Source organism: Asparagus officinalis, chromosome 4 (assembly GCF_001876935.1).
Source record: "Asparagus officinalis chromosome 4, Aspof.V1, whole genome shotgun sequence".
NCBI classification, from domain to species: Eukaryota; Viridiplantae; Streptophyta; class Magnoliopsida; order Asparagales; family Asparagaceae; genus Asparagus; species Asparagus officinalis.
The window spans coordinates 33,880,195-33,896,532 of NC_033797.1; the positions used below are offsets into that span (position 1 = coordinate 33,880,195).

General features: G+C 38.7%; 1 protein-coding gene across 2 annotated transcripts; it reads left to right on the forward strand.

Annotated features, from left to right (window-relative positions):
- LOC109837152 (AP-2 complex subunit sigma-like) lies at positions 272 to 16,202 on the forward strand. Of its 2 annotated transcripts, XM_020405267.1 has the most exons (7): positions 272 to 395; positions 513 to 571; positions 679 to 777; positions 870 to 920; positions 2,737 to 2,910; positions 13,984 to 14,043; positions 15,796 to 16,202. In XM_020405267.1, exons 2-7 carry the CDS (start codon positions 569 to 571, stop codon positions 15,835 to 15,837), a joined length of 429 nt encoding a protein of 142 aa, XP_020260856.1. In that variant the 5' UTR covers positions 272 to 395; positions 513 to 568; the 3' UTR covers positions 15,838 to 16,202. The 2 variants fall into 2 exon arrangements, with proteins under 2 accessions (XP_020260856.1, XP_020260855.1); XM_020405266.1 differs by lacking the exon at positions 272 to 395 and having other exon boundaries at positions 402 to 571.

The window sequence follows — 16,338 nt, forward strand, 5'->3', positions numbered from 1 at the left end:
TATTATTTTATTGATTTTCTAGTACCGATTTCCTTTTTTTGATTTTTAGGAAACCAACCAAACAGCCCCTTAGCTAACCAAACAACCTCAAAATAATTTTTTAAGAAAATAGGTTTCTTATTCTTTGATTCCTTTTTTTGGCAAACAAACAACCCCTAAAATAATGAGCCTATTTTTTTTATTTTGAATCAAACTAACAAAGTGAAAGAAACAAGAAAATTTGTACTTTTTAACTTCTCAAAACTTTTCTTATAATTTTTTTAAAAAATATAAAAAAATCTATATTTTGAGTGTTTTCATTTTCCCATAATTTATAGAAATTGAACCAAACAGTAGATTAGTCTTGGTGACCAAGGCCTTCGAGTATCCGTGCAAAAAATTCGTCATTTCACAAGGTCAGTTGTTCCACAGATCCGTGCAAAAATTTCCCCAATCCTCAGAGTTTGATTTTTTTAATGCAAAAAAACGCCGAATCCCAAGTTTTGCGATCTCATTTTCTTTCTACGATACAGTAATTTGATTGCTTGCGGACCGCCTCTAGATCTCTTCCTCCTTCGCAACCTCAAGAATGGTGCTTTTCATTCCAATTTCCATTTGGAGATAAAAAAAAAGTTATCTTTCCCCCCTTTTTATTCCTTTTTTTTCGCTGACTTTAAAAGATCAAAAATTTGATTGCAGATCCGATTCATTCTGCTTCAAAATAGACAAGGAAAGACTCGGCTGGCCAAATACTACATCCCGCTCGAGGAATCTGAGAAGCACAGGGTCGAATACGAGGTCAAATCTCATCCCCCTTTTCCTTTTGAAGGAATTTATTTTTCCCCTCTAATTTGCTTCAAAAACGATATATTTTGTTTTGATTTTGGTAGGTTCATCGGTTGGTCGTCAACAGGGATCCCAAATTTACCAATTTTGTTGAGGTATGTTGATTATGTTGACTAACTCAAGTTTGTTAACAGAACAAAATTGAATTTTTTTTCTTTTAGTATGTGAAGCAAATTTCTAAATACGAGCAGACTGTATAGCTCTTAGCCTATTAGGTTGAAGTAACTTGTAATTGACTCAAGGAATGGCTTAAAGGCTGAATTATTCGAGTATATAGGTTTATAGGTTTAATGATGCTTTTCATACTTGGTTAGACTTGAAAAGTGTTTGGTGGCTTAAAAACTAAAAATAACGGGGAAATTTCTTTTTTCCCAATAGTTTGGATGACTTGAAAATACATTGATTTCTAACTATGCATTCATTCTTATAGTTCTAGCCACATGCTATGTTACCTGGGTACTTCTAATTTGAAGTCGTACCTGACTCGTAGCCATACACAAACTCCTTGGAGACTCCCTGCATATATGTGTACGTTTATTCGGGCATGTACTCAATTATACAATACATGTTTTACTTTAAAACACTTGTCGTATATTTTTTGTACATATATCGTACACTTAACTTCCACTTATTCAAAATTGTTGGACATAGGTCAGGTTCCAAATTATGATTTTGAGGGGTCATGTGGATGTCTAGTCCAAAATTAGTACTTTTCCAATTTATAATCCACATAATAAAAGAAACATAAAATTGTTATAGGAAATTTAATTCTAATCCTTGTTCTCATATAAATTATTAATTCCAATATATAATATATGTGTATATAAATATTTATTTAGCAGTGTCCTCGTATCCTACCTTTTATAAATTTGCCGCGTCCCGTACCCGTATCCGTACCCTACCCATGCAACATAGGCCACATGTCAGTTCAAACTGGTCGGTAAGAGTATGATGATCATGACATGAACTTGCATATTGTTTCATGTTATTACAGTAGTGAACTACTAATGAGTACATATTGTTTGTAGCGTGGTGCGAGATTGAACAAAAGGAGAAAAAAATCGAATTAGTACTACAACCATCCTGTACATTGAAATGCTGGATTGTTAAGACTTCTGATGAATACTTGACAAAACATGTGCATGTTCTTTGATATACAATGACAATTTTGAGGAGGCCATTTGGTGTTATAGCATTGATAAGCAAATGGTTGCTGGCAATGAAGGTTAGATGCTTCATTGAAAAGCTTGTACTCATCGGTAATAAACAACTTGCTGAGGTGCCCTTACATTCAGAATATTGACTAGTAGGTGGGAAGGATGGGGGAGGGGTTTTGCCAGAAAGGGCTTAATACTTTTAAAATTTAGAGGAATCAGAGGGAGCATATGCTAAAACTACTAAACAATTTTGGAGCACAAAAACCTACTATTAAGTTATGTAAGACTGTTTGAATAAACAAGTTGGATAATGTTCCCTAAGTGGCAGTGGAAGTCCCTTCTCATGTGTTGATTCCCTAACTTGTAACTAGGGTGTCTCTCGTCACAATCAGACACCCTATATTTTCTCCCAAAGTTTGATTTCCAACAAGGACAAATATTTGAAACTAATAATAGCCAGAGATTCATACAATCTAATATGCATTTTATCATGCCTTTTTCTGCTACTATTCTATGCTTCTAGTCTTTTACAGAAATAGTAAATATTCGTGGAATGAGGATAATAAACTCATTGCTCAAGCATTCATGCTGCTGATAAATAGTGTTATAGGATAACATAGGTATAAATAGGTTATTGTGTATTGCAAAATGTTGTTTATATTAAATAATTAGATATGTTTTGGTTGCGTCTTCATTTACTTTTATGGCTTGGCATATCTATTATTGCTGAATGCCATTATAATTCTTATTACAGTTCCGGACACACAAGGTTATCTACAGAAGATATGCTGGACTCTTCTTTTCTATGTGTGTTGATATCACTGATAATGAGCTTGCATACTTGGAGTGCATCCATTTGTTTGTAGAGATATTAGATCATTTCTTCAGCAATGTTTGTGAGCTGGATCTGGTATTTAATTTCCACAAGGTATGCTACTATGCTGAACTCATGAGGCTTTTTAATTATTTTATTAAACTCTTAATTTGGTGTATTAAGTTATCTATAGGGAAATTTAGTCTAACTAATCATTGACCGTCAGTTGTTGAAGCCTGTCCTTTAGAAACATGACTTGATGTGGAGCATGAAAATATTATACTTATATTATCCTTTTCGTTCTCTCACAGTATGAACATTTAAGTTTTTGGTCATCTCCTTGGTTACTCACATGGTACACTGTAGATGTTTCCTACAGCTATAAACTCATTTTATGAATATTTTATGCTGATAGGCTATCCAAATTTATGTGCTTTTGTATATTCTTTTAATGTTTAAATCAATTTCCTTGATGTATGCAATGACTAATTATTTAGTGATCTAGCCATGCTTTATTGATTATACGGTACCTAGATCGCATGCATAATCTTGTATGAAGGAAGGATATTCTTTGTTGGTTTGATTGTGCGCGCGAACTCTTCTACTTAAAAATATGGACGCAGGTCTAAGGCTCTTAGGAGAGGATGTGTTCCTCTGTAAAATATTTTACATTTAATTTGGTAATAGGGATTTCTCTTTAATTCGTCCTAAACAAGTCACCGCTTAAAGTTTGTCAGGTCCTTCTAGAATTAAAAATGACTCGAAAGAAGGTTAAATTTGTTAGCTAATTATTATGTTCAAGGGCCTGTATCTTCTGCATTGATAATTGTGGTATAAATTGTATAAAATGACTATGTTTTGTAGTTTGATGGATTTTAAGAGCTTTTAGTTTTAAGCAAGTTCTATTGCATACTGGGACTGGCCTATCTACAAGAAATGCATACTGATCTAGCTACAGGAAATTATATTCTGATTGATTGACCAAAGTCATATGATGCAATCCCCAGTCTCTGTCATTCCTTGGGAAATAATGTTCCCTTCCCATGAATTGGAATGGACCGAGTTCCATGCAACCTAAGTTATCCGGACACTTCATTTGGGCTCTTGTATCCATGTCTGACACTTCTCATATCTGTGGCTGTGTCTGACACTTCTTGAATATGTACTTACATTTATTCAGACGTGTACTCAATAATCAATTATGTAATACATGTTTTAGTTTATAACACATGTGATACACTTCTTGAATATGTACATACAATTTATTCAGTCATGTACTCAATAATCAATTATGTAATACATGTTCTAGTTTATAACACATGTGATACACTTTTTTGGACATATCTCTTACACTTCACCTGTAAGTTATGCAACTCATTGGACTCGGGTCGGGTTCATTTCACCCTTACCTAGTTCATAGGTATGATTTAAAAGGGTTGTTTGAGTATCTAGTTCGACAACAAGTGTTTTTTTAATTTATTATCTACTCAATAAAGGAAACATAGAAATGTTATAAGGATTAAGTTCTTATGACACGTGAATGAAAAAATAACATTGATCTCATATAAATTATTAGTTTCAATATGTGTTCCCATATCCTACCTTTTACAAATTTGCTGTGTCTCGTATCCACACTCGTGCCAGTGTCCGCACCCGTACCCGTACCCGTCCAATATAGCATGCAACTATGTGTCTATCAGTGCCAATAAGTTTATTTGCTGGCAATTATTTGATGTTTCTTAAAACATTTGGAACCGTCAAGCATTGTAGCTTTATAGCCATTTTGTTGAAAAATTTTCCTTCCACTTGATGGGGATTATATTGTGCTACCCAAGCAGTTCTTCATTTCAGCCATCAATTTTGATTCTCTTCTGATCAGTTCTACATAACTTAAATCTCGATATTAGTTTTCACATATGAGATGTATTTGATGTATGGGGGTACACTTCTTCAAAAAGAAATTATACATCAGATACACATGGACAAGGCATGTTGATGCGAAACAATGTGATGCAGGTATGAAGATTAACAACAGCAATGCTTCGCCAAATCAGCGATCGATCTAGGCAGGGAGCTCAAGAATAAAGTGTAGCTTTCGATGGCTTTTAAGCAAAAATTGCAATATACTAAGTTCAAATCTTTTGCAAATGATCCAGAAAATAAATGTAATGATTCGTTCTCTCAATACAGTTCAAAGTGTAATATTTGGATAAGTAAAAGTACTTAGCAACAGATTCGCTCGCTCACTTAATCAAGCTAATACAGCGCAATCAATTGATAATAAAATTGAGAATAACACGTACGCAACAGTAGTTCCGAAAATACAGGGTCGAAAGAAAACAAAACCTGCGTCGGTCTGAACAGACTCGACGTGAGAGACCTTTGGAGGCGGATCGACGACGGCGAACTGGATGCGGACGTGTGTGGCAAACTAAGCGACGACGATGCTGTAAAGGCGGAAAACGGCGATATGAACAGATCTGTCTCTGCCGGCTGGGGCTGTCCGTCGAAAGGATAGCAGGGAGGAGGAGCTGAGTTTGTGGGACTGCTCAATTAGGAGGAGAGCAGGAGGGGTTGAATGGATCTGTGGATGGGGAAAACAGATCAGGGCGGTGACTGGAGTAGGAAGGGATTCTGGGCGTTGGCTATTGGTTGCTGGCGCAAAAAAACAAGGAAGGGAAACAGGGGAGAGATCGGGATGGTCTGTGGTGGAGGAGGGGATGGCCGGCGACGACCGGTGGTTTGGTGGCTTGCAGCGAAGTGAGAAAGAAAGATTTGGCGGACTGTTTGACGTGGGGAGATCAGAGGAGAGTTGGCGGCTGAATAAGGGGAACAGGGGGGGCGGAGCTTGTGGATGAGGGTGACGTTAGATTGCCTGAAAGGTGGTTGCTTCTGGAGAAGGAACATGGAATGATGGGGTTGTAAATAATTGGATTAATTGGGTCTGGAAGAAAAGGTTATGTGATGTTGAAGTAGGACGGTAGAGTTGGGGTATTGGGTGTTGACGTGAGCAGGCGCGTTTGCGGTTGGCGGAGGGAATAGGACAAGGGAGGGAAGAAGACGAAGTTGGTGGGCTGATTGGTTTAATTGTGAAGAGGAGGAGTTCTGTTGTGTGTTGCGTGGAGAAGATGAAGACTGCAGTTGTCAGCTTTGAAAAGAAACAAAGACAGAAAATACGTATTAACCTAGGGTTTCACACCATAATTAGGCTAACACGAATTTTTTTATTCATCTTCAATGCTTCTTCAATCTGATTACAAGAGAGTTAAATAAGAAAAGTACAGATTTGGAAAATCCTCTAAATCCCTCAAATCTCTCTCATAACCAAAATACAACCACTTAACTAATTAGCTGCCAAATGAAATTCGAAATTCAAAATTTTGAAATTCAAAAATTCAAATTTCAAACTAATTTATTACAATTGAAATCAAAACCATAGTGCTGCAACCTTGCGTCTCCTTCGCTGATAAACTCGACGAAAATCCCGTGTATGTGTCCGGATGTCCCCATCATTCTCCCCGGGTGGGAGAGAACTCGACCCCGTCGAGTGTAAATCAGAACGACTGTCATACTGCTCAAGAAGATCTGGATCCAGCCTCTGCAAGTCATCCCTATCGAGCCAAGTGTCATCTGACTCGGGTCGTCCTTTCCAACGTACCAAATACCTGCGGATACCACCATTGCTAGTAGAAACAATGTTATCATCAATAATAGTATCAATGTCATGTGCTGTATACGTGGGTGATATCTGGGGAAGTGGAGGTAAAGGGAAGCTCTCAGAAATAGGCTCAGGGGTAGGCTCATCAACCAGTGGGTTGTCAGGGTTAAAATATGGGCCTTTGTACTCTACTAAATCCTCAATATTAAAAGTCGAACCAATATTGAAACCTTCGGGAAGGTCGAGAACATAAGCATTATCATTAATTTTCTTGAGAATTTTAAAAGGTCCTGCACTTCGCGCATGCAACTTTTTAACAGTTCCCGGAGGAAACCGTTCCGGACGTATCCGAACCATCACGTAATCACCAACATTAAATTCTTTAAACTTTCTTCTTAGATCTGCTCGCATTTTATAGTTAGCATTGCTGTCATTGATCTTCTTACTGATGTCTTTATGCAAGTCATGAATGCGAGATGCAAATGCAGATGCTGACTCAGATACTCTATGATGTGCAGACACGGGGACAAGATCTATAGGCTGTCTAGGTTTGTAACCATACACGACTTCAGCTGGACTGACACCTGTAGACCTATTAACAGAGTTATTATAAGCAAATTCAGCAGTAGGCAAATGTTGATCCCAACTCCTAAGATTCTCACCAACTAGCGATCTCAATAGGTTACCTAAGCTCCGATTGACTACCTCAGTTTGACCGTCAGTCTGGGGATGAAAGGCCGTAGAGAATTGAAGTTTAGTTCCCATTTTGTGCCAAAGGGTTTTCCAGAAATAACTTGTAAATTTAACATCCCTATCTGACACGATTGTTTTCGGAAGCCCGTGCAGTTTAACAACTTCGTTGAAGTATAGCTTGGCCACATGAGAAGCGTCGGAAGTTTTGAAACATGGTATGAAGTGGGCCATTTTGGAGAAACGGTCCACAACAACAAAGATAGAATCGTGTTTTCTAATCGTTTTCGGGAGTCCTACCACGAAATCCATACTAACATCTTGCCATGGACAATTTGGCACAGGGAGAGGAGTGTACAAACCAGTGTTCTGTTTACGTTGTTTTGCCAATTGGCAGATGTGACATCTACTCACCAGTCTAACAACGTCTCGTTTCATGCTTGGCCAATAGAAGCGACTTTCCACTGCCTCGACAGTCTTGTTATTTCCAAAATGTCCTGCAAGGCCTCCAGCGTGTAATTCCCAAATTAAGAATTCTCTCAGGGAGGTGTCAGGAATACACAACTTGCGAAAATGGAAGAGATATCCATCCTTCAGGAGAAAGCCATCAATTTCACGGATCACTCCATCATTTAGCAAAGTATAAACTTCACCAAAATCAGGGCACGATTCATATTGGTCTTTGACTTTCTCAAAACCGATAACTTCCGCGCTCATAGTGGAGAGGAGGTGCATGCGACGACTGAGTGCGTCGGCGGCTTTATTTTCTACTCCCGCTTTATGTTTGATCGTGTAGGTATAATCCTGGAGGAATTCAACCCAACGACCATGCCTAGCGTTCAATTTCTTTTGGGAGTGAATATATCGAAGAGCTTCGTGGTCAGAATATATGACGAATTCTTGTGGGAGCAGATAGTGACGCCAGTGTCGAAGAGATTGTATCACCGCATAGAACTCTTTATCATAGGTGGAATAACGTTGCCTAGTGTCATTAAGCTTCTCACTAAAGTAAGCAACGGGATGTCATTCTTGAGATAGGACTCCACCTATACCAATACCAGAGGCATCGCACGCAATTTCGAATACTTTAGAAAAATCAGGCAGGCGCATAACAGGAGCCTGCGCCATCCTTTGCTTGATTTCTTCAAATGCCTTGGTAGCAGTTTTTGACCACTCGAACTCACCTTTCTTCAAGCAATCGGTAATAGGGGCCATGATGGTACTGAAGCCCTTGATAAACCGACGATAAAAAGTAGCGAGTCCGTGAAAACTTCGAACGTCTCTAATGTTCTTGGGCTCGGGCCATTCTTCGATAGCTCTGACTTTTTCAGGGTCAGCGGATACTCCTTCAGACAAGACCACGAATCCTAGAAAAATGACTTGCTGTGTAAGAAAATTACATTTCTTAGGATTAGCATAAAGTTGCTCTTTCCTTAACACGGCACAGACTTGACGTAGATGGTCCACATGCTGCTCACGAGAAGTACTGTAAATAAGGATATCGTCGAAGTATACAACCAAAAATTTTCCCGTGAAAGGGCGGAGTACTTGAGTCATCACTCTCATAAAGATGCTCGGAGCATTAGTCAACCCAAAGGGCATGACCATCCATTCGTACAATCCATCTTTGGTCTTAAAAGCGGTCTTCCATTCATCACCGGGACGGATGCGAATCTGATGGTAACCACTCTTTAGATCAATCTTAGAAAAGATAGTGGCTCCTGACATTAGATCAAGCATGTCATCCAATCGGGGAATGGGGAAACGGTATTTCACCGTGATCTTGTTGATTGCACGGCTATCCACACACATACGCCATGTACCATCTTTCTTGGGCGTCAGTAATGCGGGAACCGCACAAGGGCTCATGCTTTCTTTCACAAAGCCCTTCTTTAATAGCTCATCAACTTGCCTTTTCAGCTCTGCATGCTCATTGGGGTTCATCCGATAGTGAGGCAAATTGGGAAGGGTTGCTCCCGGGACTAAATCAATTGCGTGTTGGATATCACGCATCGGGGGTAATTGGTCCGGGAGGTCTTCAGGGAAGACGTCAGAAAATTCGTCCAACACAGTAGCGACTTCTGGGGGAACCACGTTAGAAATATCCTTCGGAGCTTCTCTAGCGGCGAGGGCGAAAATAGGAGCTCCGTTGGCCAGTTCACGATCAATTTCTTTGGCTCCAATCAGGTTAACACCTTGGGAAGATTTATTTGGGTCGATCTTCTTGTCATTTCCTTTTGGTTGAACCGGAAGGATTTTGACCTTCTTCCCGTCGTGTTCGAACAATAACATGTTGGATCGCCCGAAGATGTGAACGTCGTTATCAAATAACCAGGGCCTTCCAAGAATAACTTGACCCACATCCATTTTCAAAACATCGCACCAAACTTTGTCCTTATAAATGGCAAATTGAAGAGGGACTAGGCATCTCTCTTGGACATTGAGTGCGGTGTCGTTAATCCATGATACCTTGTATGGATTAGGATGGGGTACAACCTTGAGACCAAGCTTAGCGATCACAGCTGAGGAGACCGCGTTAATGCAACTTCCACTGTCCACGATCATTTTACAATTTTTATCACCAATCTTTGTGAACGTATGAAAAATGGAAGTACGTCTCCAATCATTAACAGCCTTGGGTTGAGAGATGGCGCATCTGACAACTGATACGGTAGGAGTTTCAATTTGTCTAAGACAACTCAAGATAGTATCATCTGCGTCATCCTCGAAATCATCGGTATCATCGTCAACTTGATGGACAAACTCATCACTATCAGGTTCAGGTTCATATTCGTATTGTCCATCGATGATAGCCACCTTGTGACGGGTCGGACAGTTCGCAGAAACATGCCCATACCCTTGACATTTGTAGCACTTGACGTGAGCTCCAATCTTGGAGAAATCTCTCTCCGGTTCCTTGCCTTTGGAATCGACTTTAGACTGGGAAGAACTGGGGTTAGATAGTGGCACGGGAAGGTTGGGAAGAATGATTTCTATAATCCTGACTCCTATAAGATTGATGGGATTTTGATTCGTCTAGATCCTGGACTAACGCATAAGCTTTTTCAAGGGTGTCTACTCCCCGAGCAAAGAGTTCGGTTTGTAGATCATTTCTCAATCCAGCTCTAAACTTCGACAAGACTTTCATTGGCGCCTCTTGTTCAATAGTGTTGCATCGAGTGAACAGTTCGTCAAATTGTGCAACGTAATCTTTTGCGGATTTGGTGCCTTGAGTGAGGCGATGCCACTTATCTAACAATCGATGATAAAATGATGGCGGAAGGTATTTCTGCTTAAGTTCATTGGTCATTTCTCGCCAAGTTGTAATCGGTAACTCACCTCTAATGTGCCTCAACGTTTCGAGGTTGGTCCAATATTGGCACGCAGGTGCGGTAAGTTTCATTGCGGCGAACTTGACCTTTCGGGGTTCCGTAAGGGCGTACCAATCAAAATAACGATCCATGCTCTTCAGCCAGTCCAAGAAAGCTTGTGGGTCGAGCTTGCCGTCAAAGGTTGGGGCGTTGATCTTAATACTCCTCAGGTATTGCGCATCCGGATCAGGTACTGGTTGATGTGGGGGCCGTTGAACGATGTTTCCATAGCCTTGACCTTGCAGCGGCGGGGCGAAGTGTTCATAACCTTGACCTTGCGGTGGCGGGGTTGCAACACGAGCTTCTTCGAGCCTAGCAAACTTTTCGTTGGTTTCATTTCGGAGATTCGTTAAACCCTGGACTACGACACCTAATTGTCCTGCTAGTTCATCGAGTTTCTTATAGAGTTCGGGATCATTACTACCTGACATACTGGACTCACTAGTCGACTCACTTGACTCTCCTAAACGATAGGGTAGACCGGTACGAGTGGGCATGCACTAACAAATAAATGCGATGAAATGAGTGGGTGTACAAAATGAGATAACTTTTTTTTTTTAATAAAGACTCACAAATTTCCTAACCTAGAACCAGGTGCTCTGATACCAAAATGATGCGAAACAATGTGATGCAGGTATGAAGATTAACAACAGCAATGCTTCGCCAAATCAGCGATCGATCTAGGCAGGGAGCTCAAGAATAAAGTGTAGCTTTCGATGGGTTTTAAGCAAAAATTGCAATGTACTAAGTTCAAATCTTTTGCAAATGATCCAGAAAATAAATGTAATGATTCGTTCTCTCAATACAGTTCAAAGTGTAATATTTGGATAAGTAAAAGTACTTAGCAACAGATTCGCTCGCTCACTTAATCAAGCTAATACAGCGCAATCAATTGATAATAAAATTGAGAATAACACGTACGCAACAGTAGTTCCGAAAATACAGGGTCGAAAGAAAACAAAACCTGCGTCGGTCTGAACAGACTCGACGTGAGAGACCTTTGGAGGCGGATCGACGACGGCGAACTGGATGCGGACGTGTGTAACAAACTGAGCGACGACGATGATGTAAAGGCGGAAAACGACGATACGAACAGATCTGTCTCTGCCAGCTGGGGCTGTCCGTCGAAAGGATAGCAGGGAGGAGGAGCTGAGTTTGTGGGACTGCTCAATTAGGAGGAGAGCAGGAGGGGTTGAATGGATCTGTGGATGGGGAAAACAGATCAGGGCGGTGACTGGAGTAGGAAGGGATTCTGGGCGTTGGCTATTGGTTGCTGGCGAAAAAACAAGGAAGGGAAACAGGGGAGAGATCGGGATGGTCTGTGGTGGAGGAGGGGATGGCAGGCGACGACCGGTGGTTTGGTGGCTTGCAGCGAAGTGAGAAAGAAAGATTTGGCGGACTGTTTGACGTGGGGAGATCAGAGGAGAGTTGGCGGCTGAATAAGGGGAACAGGGGGGGCGGAGCTTGTGGATGAGGGTGACGTTAGATTGCCTGAAAGGTGGTTGCTTCTGGAGAAGGAACAGGGAATGATGGGGTTGTAAATAATTGGATTAATTGGGTCTGGAAGAAAAGGTTATGTGATGTTGAAGTAGGACGGTGGAGTTGGGGTATTGGGTGTTGACGTGAGCAGGCGCGTTTGCGGTCGGCGGAGGGAATAGGACAAGGGAGGGAAGAAGACGAAGTTGGTGGGCTGATTGGTTTAATTGTGAAGAGGAGGAGTTCTGTTGTGTGTTGCGTGGAGAAGATGAAGACTGCAGTTGTCAGCTTTGAAAAGAAACAAAGACAGAAAATACGTATTAACCTAGGGTTTCACACCATAATTAGGCTAACACGAATTTTTTTATTCATCTTCAATGCTTCTTCAATCTGATTACAAGAGAGTTAAATAAGAAAAGTACAGATTTGGAAAATCCTCTAAATCCCTCAAATCTCTCTCATAACCAAAATACAACCACTTAACTAATTAGCTGCCAAATGAAATTCGAAATTCAAAATTTTGAAATTCAAAAATTCAAAAATTCAAATTTCAAACTAATTTATTACAATTGAAATCAAAACCATAGTGCTGCAACCTGGCGTCTCCTTCGCTGATAAACTCGGCGAAAATCCCGTGTATGTGTCCGGATGTCCCCATCACATGTGCTTCGGTTGGCGTCCATCACTTACAAATATGTGAAGTGTTATTCACTAAAGGCATGTTTGGCAAGTGGAAAGTAAATGGAAAGTGGACCAAAAATTGGAAAGTGGACCCACTTTCTATTTTTCCTGTTTGGCAGGTTGGAAAGTGATTGGATATTGGGAGTTGTTGCTGTGGTATTTTAGCTCGTTTCACTTTCTCCACAATTTTAACGGAGGTGGATGGAAAGTGAACCAGTAGGGGAGGACATGGTTTGGTCTCTCCTGTGTTATACTTTGAAATGTCCAATTGATACTGGTCACTTTCCATGACAACCAAGCAATATATTAAAGAAGTGTATGTGACCTCAGTTGCCACCTTAACATCCACCTTTTGGCTTTCTAGCATCCTAACAAGATTAGCCAATAAAGAGAAAGGATAACTTACTTTCTCTTGTCATATTACATTCCATATATTTCTGATTGCAAAACATGCTTTGAGACATCCATATAGGATAAACCATGTTATCCTCTCCAAACAAGTTTATTATTTTACAGATCATTTTAGATCATTTTACTAAACCTATGTTCTTTCTACATGAGTAAGAACCATAATATAAACATATAGATGTGCCAGATATTCATATATTGAAAGAAAATGTTCATTTATGATTGTGTCTCATGTCTAGACTTTGGGGAATTGCTATGTTCAATATCTTGTATCTTTGTCGGAGTATGATAACTCGTGTCTGTTCCTAGAAATTATTGATTATTTTCAATTAATAGCATTCAAGATTAGGATACATGACTTTGTTTTAACTTGAAATTTGAAAATCAACCATCAGATTGACTGAAATATCATCTTTGATGTGAGGCCCTTTGCACTCATTACATCATCCAATCAGAAACTTCAAGGAGGCATCCTGATTTCGGAAGCTACATTCTTCTTTTGTATCATTCATAGTTTGAAATCAAGATCTATTGGAGATAAAAGATACTATGGTGCTGCTAAAACAGGGCTGTAGTCGAATGGCATGTTTTTGGTCATTGATCTTTAGATTTTTTTGGCAATATCAAGGCCGTTGCTTTAAATAATCTCAAAACCATATTCTATGACTGGATGTACTTGAGCAATTAAATGAGTCGGTCATTTTAGTTGTATGTAAAAGTTGTTTTGTAGTTTTCAATCTTCTCTCTTTCCATTACATGAAACAACACCAACGCAACATCATCATGTTTTTCCCCAGTTGATTGCAGTATCTTGGTTATGGCATCTTCTCTTTGTAATTTTTTATGCTGCTGTTTATTTCTTTTACTAACATTATTGGACTTAATCTATTGTATCTCGTGAAGGTATATTTGATACTTGATGAATTCATTCTAGCTGGGGAGCTGCAAGAAACTAGCAAGAGGGTAAGGCATATAAGTGTCGTCTATTTGTCACTTTATAATACAGAAAGTTCATTGGTTTTCACTTTATTTATGCAGTTCTCTGGTACTATATTAGGCTACATTGTCTATGATATTGAGCAATATTGTTCTCTCATTGCAAATATCTTAATGAGGCCTAAAGAACTACTTTTTTGTCCATCTTCCCAATATTAAATCATGTTTAATGACAAATGAATATGTGCATTTTAGCTCTCAATTTTCATTATAATCTAGTGCTCAACTCATATCGATATCACTTTCTCCTAGATATGGTCAGTTTCTCCTAGATATGGTTATTTTGTTGAAGCTTAGTGTGCCCTGTACTGTCGATTTTGCTCCTTATGTTCCGTAGGAAACAAATGACAAAAGATAAATCCTAGATTCAAGAATCAACTGGTCACAAAGAGTTTCTTTTGATGTAAGGATTTGATCATCTGTTATTTTAGTTGATGAAAAATTATAGATATAGCTAGTAACTATTGATTGTTGAGAATCGCTCTTTGATTTAATGGATTGTATGGTCTGCCATGTGCTATAAATGTCCAAGTTGTCCATGATAACACACCCCCATACAGCTAATACAGCAAACAGAGGTTGCAATTGGACCATTATTGTGGTTAGGGGTGGAAACGAACCAAATATTTAACGAATAGTTTGTTAATTATTCGACTAACTATTCGGTCATATTCGATCTGACACTAAACAAATAATATTTAGTATTCGAGTTCATTAAGGAATAGAATTTAACTAGGGGTATATTGCATTCGTTTGCTTATCAAATACTCGTTTAAAATTTGATCGCTTATAATTTGTATCATTACACATATGATTTTATTTCTTCAACCTATTTATATTTTCTACTTAAGTTCTATATACTCTAGAGAAACTTAAATAATCTTAAATCAGTTCTCTAATGAAATATTTGAATTAAACATATATACATCATAACTATAAAGAAATAATTTTCATTTATAATTTTAAATACTATTTAAATTTTAAATTCTTTAGCACAATGAATATACTTTGACATTCGATAAATATTCGTAAATATTCATGAATATTTATCAAATATTGAGTATTCGAGTTCGAATTCGAAAAATTACAGACATGGATATTTTGAATTCGAATCCGAATTCAAACAAATGCAAATATGAACATCTTAGTCTTCAGTTTGATTTGTTCATTTCCCACCCCTAATTGTGGTCACTGAAGAAGCATAGACATGGACACCCAATTATCAGGTATGCTACATGCATGGCATGTCTGATACAGCACCATGTCACTAGATAAGTGACCGTGCTTCATAACCTGCAAGTAGTCTTCCCTCTATTTTAAGCTTAAGTAGAAATCAATTTATCAGTCTTGGTTACTGCTATAAATTGACTCTTTAGCTCAGAGCATTAGCATTAGATCTCTCCTACCTTTTATTGATAAAGGATTAATTTAGAGACTATTTATGGTCCTTCACAAGTTTGGACAATTTCGGGTTATGCGCGAAAACGAATACCTCAGAACCTTAATTTTTATTTTTATTGTTAAACTATTCATAGGTAATTGGGTTTGGAACCCACTATTGGATTCCCATATTTTTCATGCTAGTCTATGTAGTTCTTTGAGTAATAGTAATATACCTGGGGCCTGACATTAGTAATCAGCAGTGATTTACAAGAAGGTTGCTAAAAAGTATTGCCCATTTAACTGATGATGTGTGATTTACTTTTTGAAACTTTTCAGGCTATCATTGAGAGAATGGGGGAATTGGAAAAGCAAGAATGAGAACATGATCATATAGTTTCAAGGGCTGAATTATGACATGCTTGAGTTATATGTTAGTATCACATGTAACTCCAGGGTATTTCACCCTTAGAAAGGTCTTTCAAGAGAGAACTTAATAGGTCTACATTCATTATTCGGTCGGTTAATTTGTGGAATTTATCAAACGTTTCTGCAGACTTGGGGGTTATATTGCTCAAACATACATAAACATCTTGTATTTATCTTTTTCATAAGATCTGTATTATATATTCATTATCTCACAATTGCTGAGAAGTTGTTTAGTTGAGGTTTGGAGCTGCAAAACTTGCTGGCCACAATTTGTATTTCCAGCTGACGGCAGTTATTGAAATTCATCTGATTGCGCTTTTGAATTTATTTTATTTTTTACTCTTTTAACCCAGAAAAAAAGAAATTTGCTCTTTGGCAAATAAATTTCAAAAATAGGACTGGAGGGGTAGTAGTTTGGTAAGGACAATACTACAAGGGATCTATCTGCAATTA

Bases quoted from the DNA above. Each gene is read 5' to 3' on its own strand.
- LOC109837152 (XM_020405267.1), top strand. The intron at 778-869 runs GTCAAATCTCAT...TGATTTTGGTAG, and splicing joins AGCACAGGGTCGAATACGAG to GTTCATCGGTTGGTCGTCAA. The intron at 2,911-13,983 runs GTATGCTACTAT...TATCTCGTGAAG, and splicing joins TGGTATTTAATTTCCACAAG to GTATATTTGATACTTGATGA.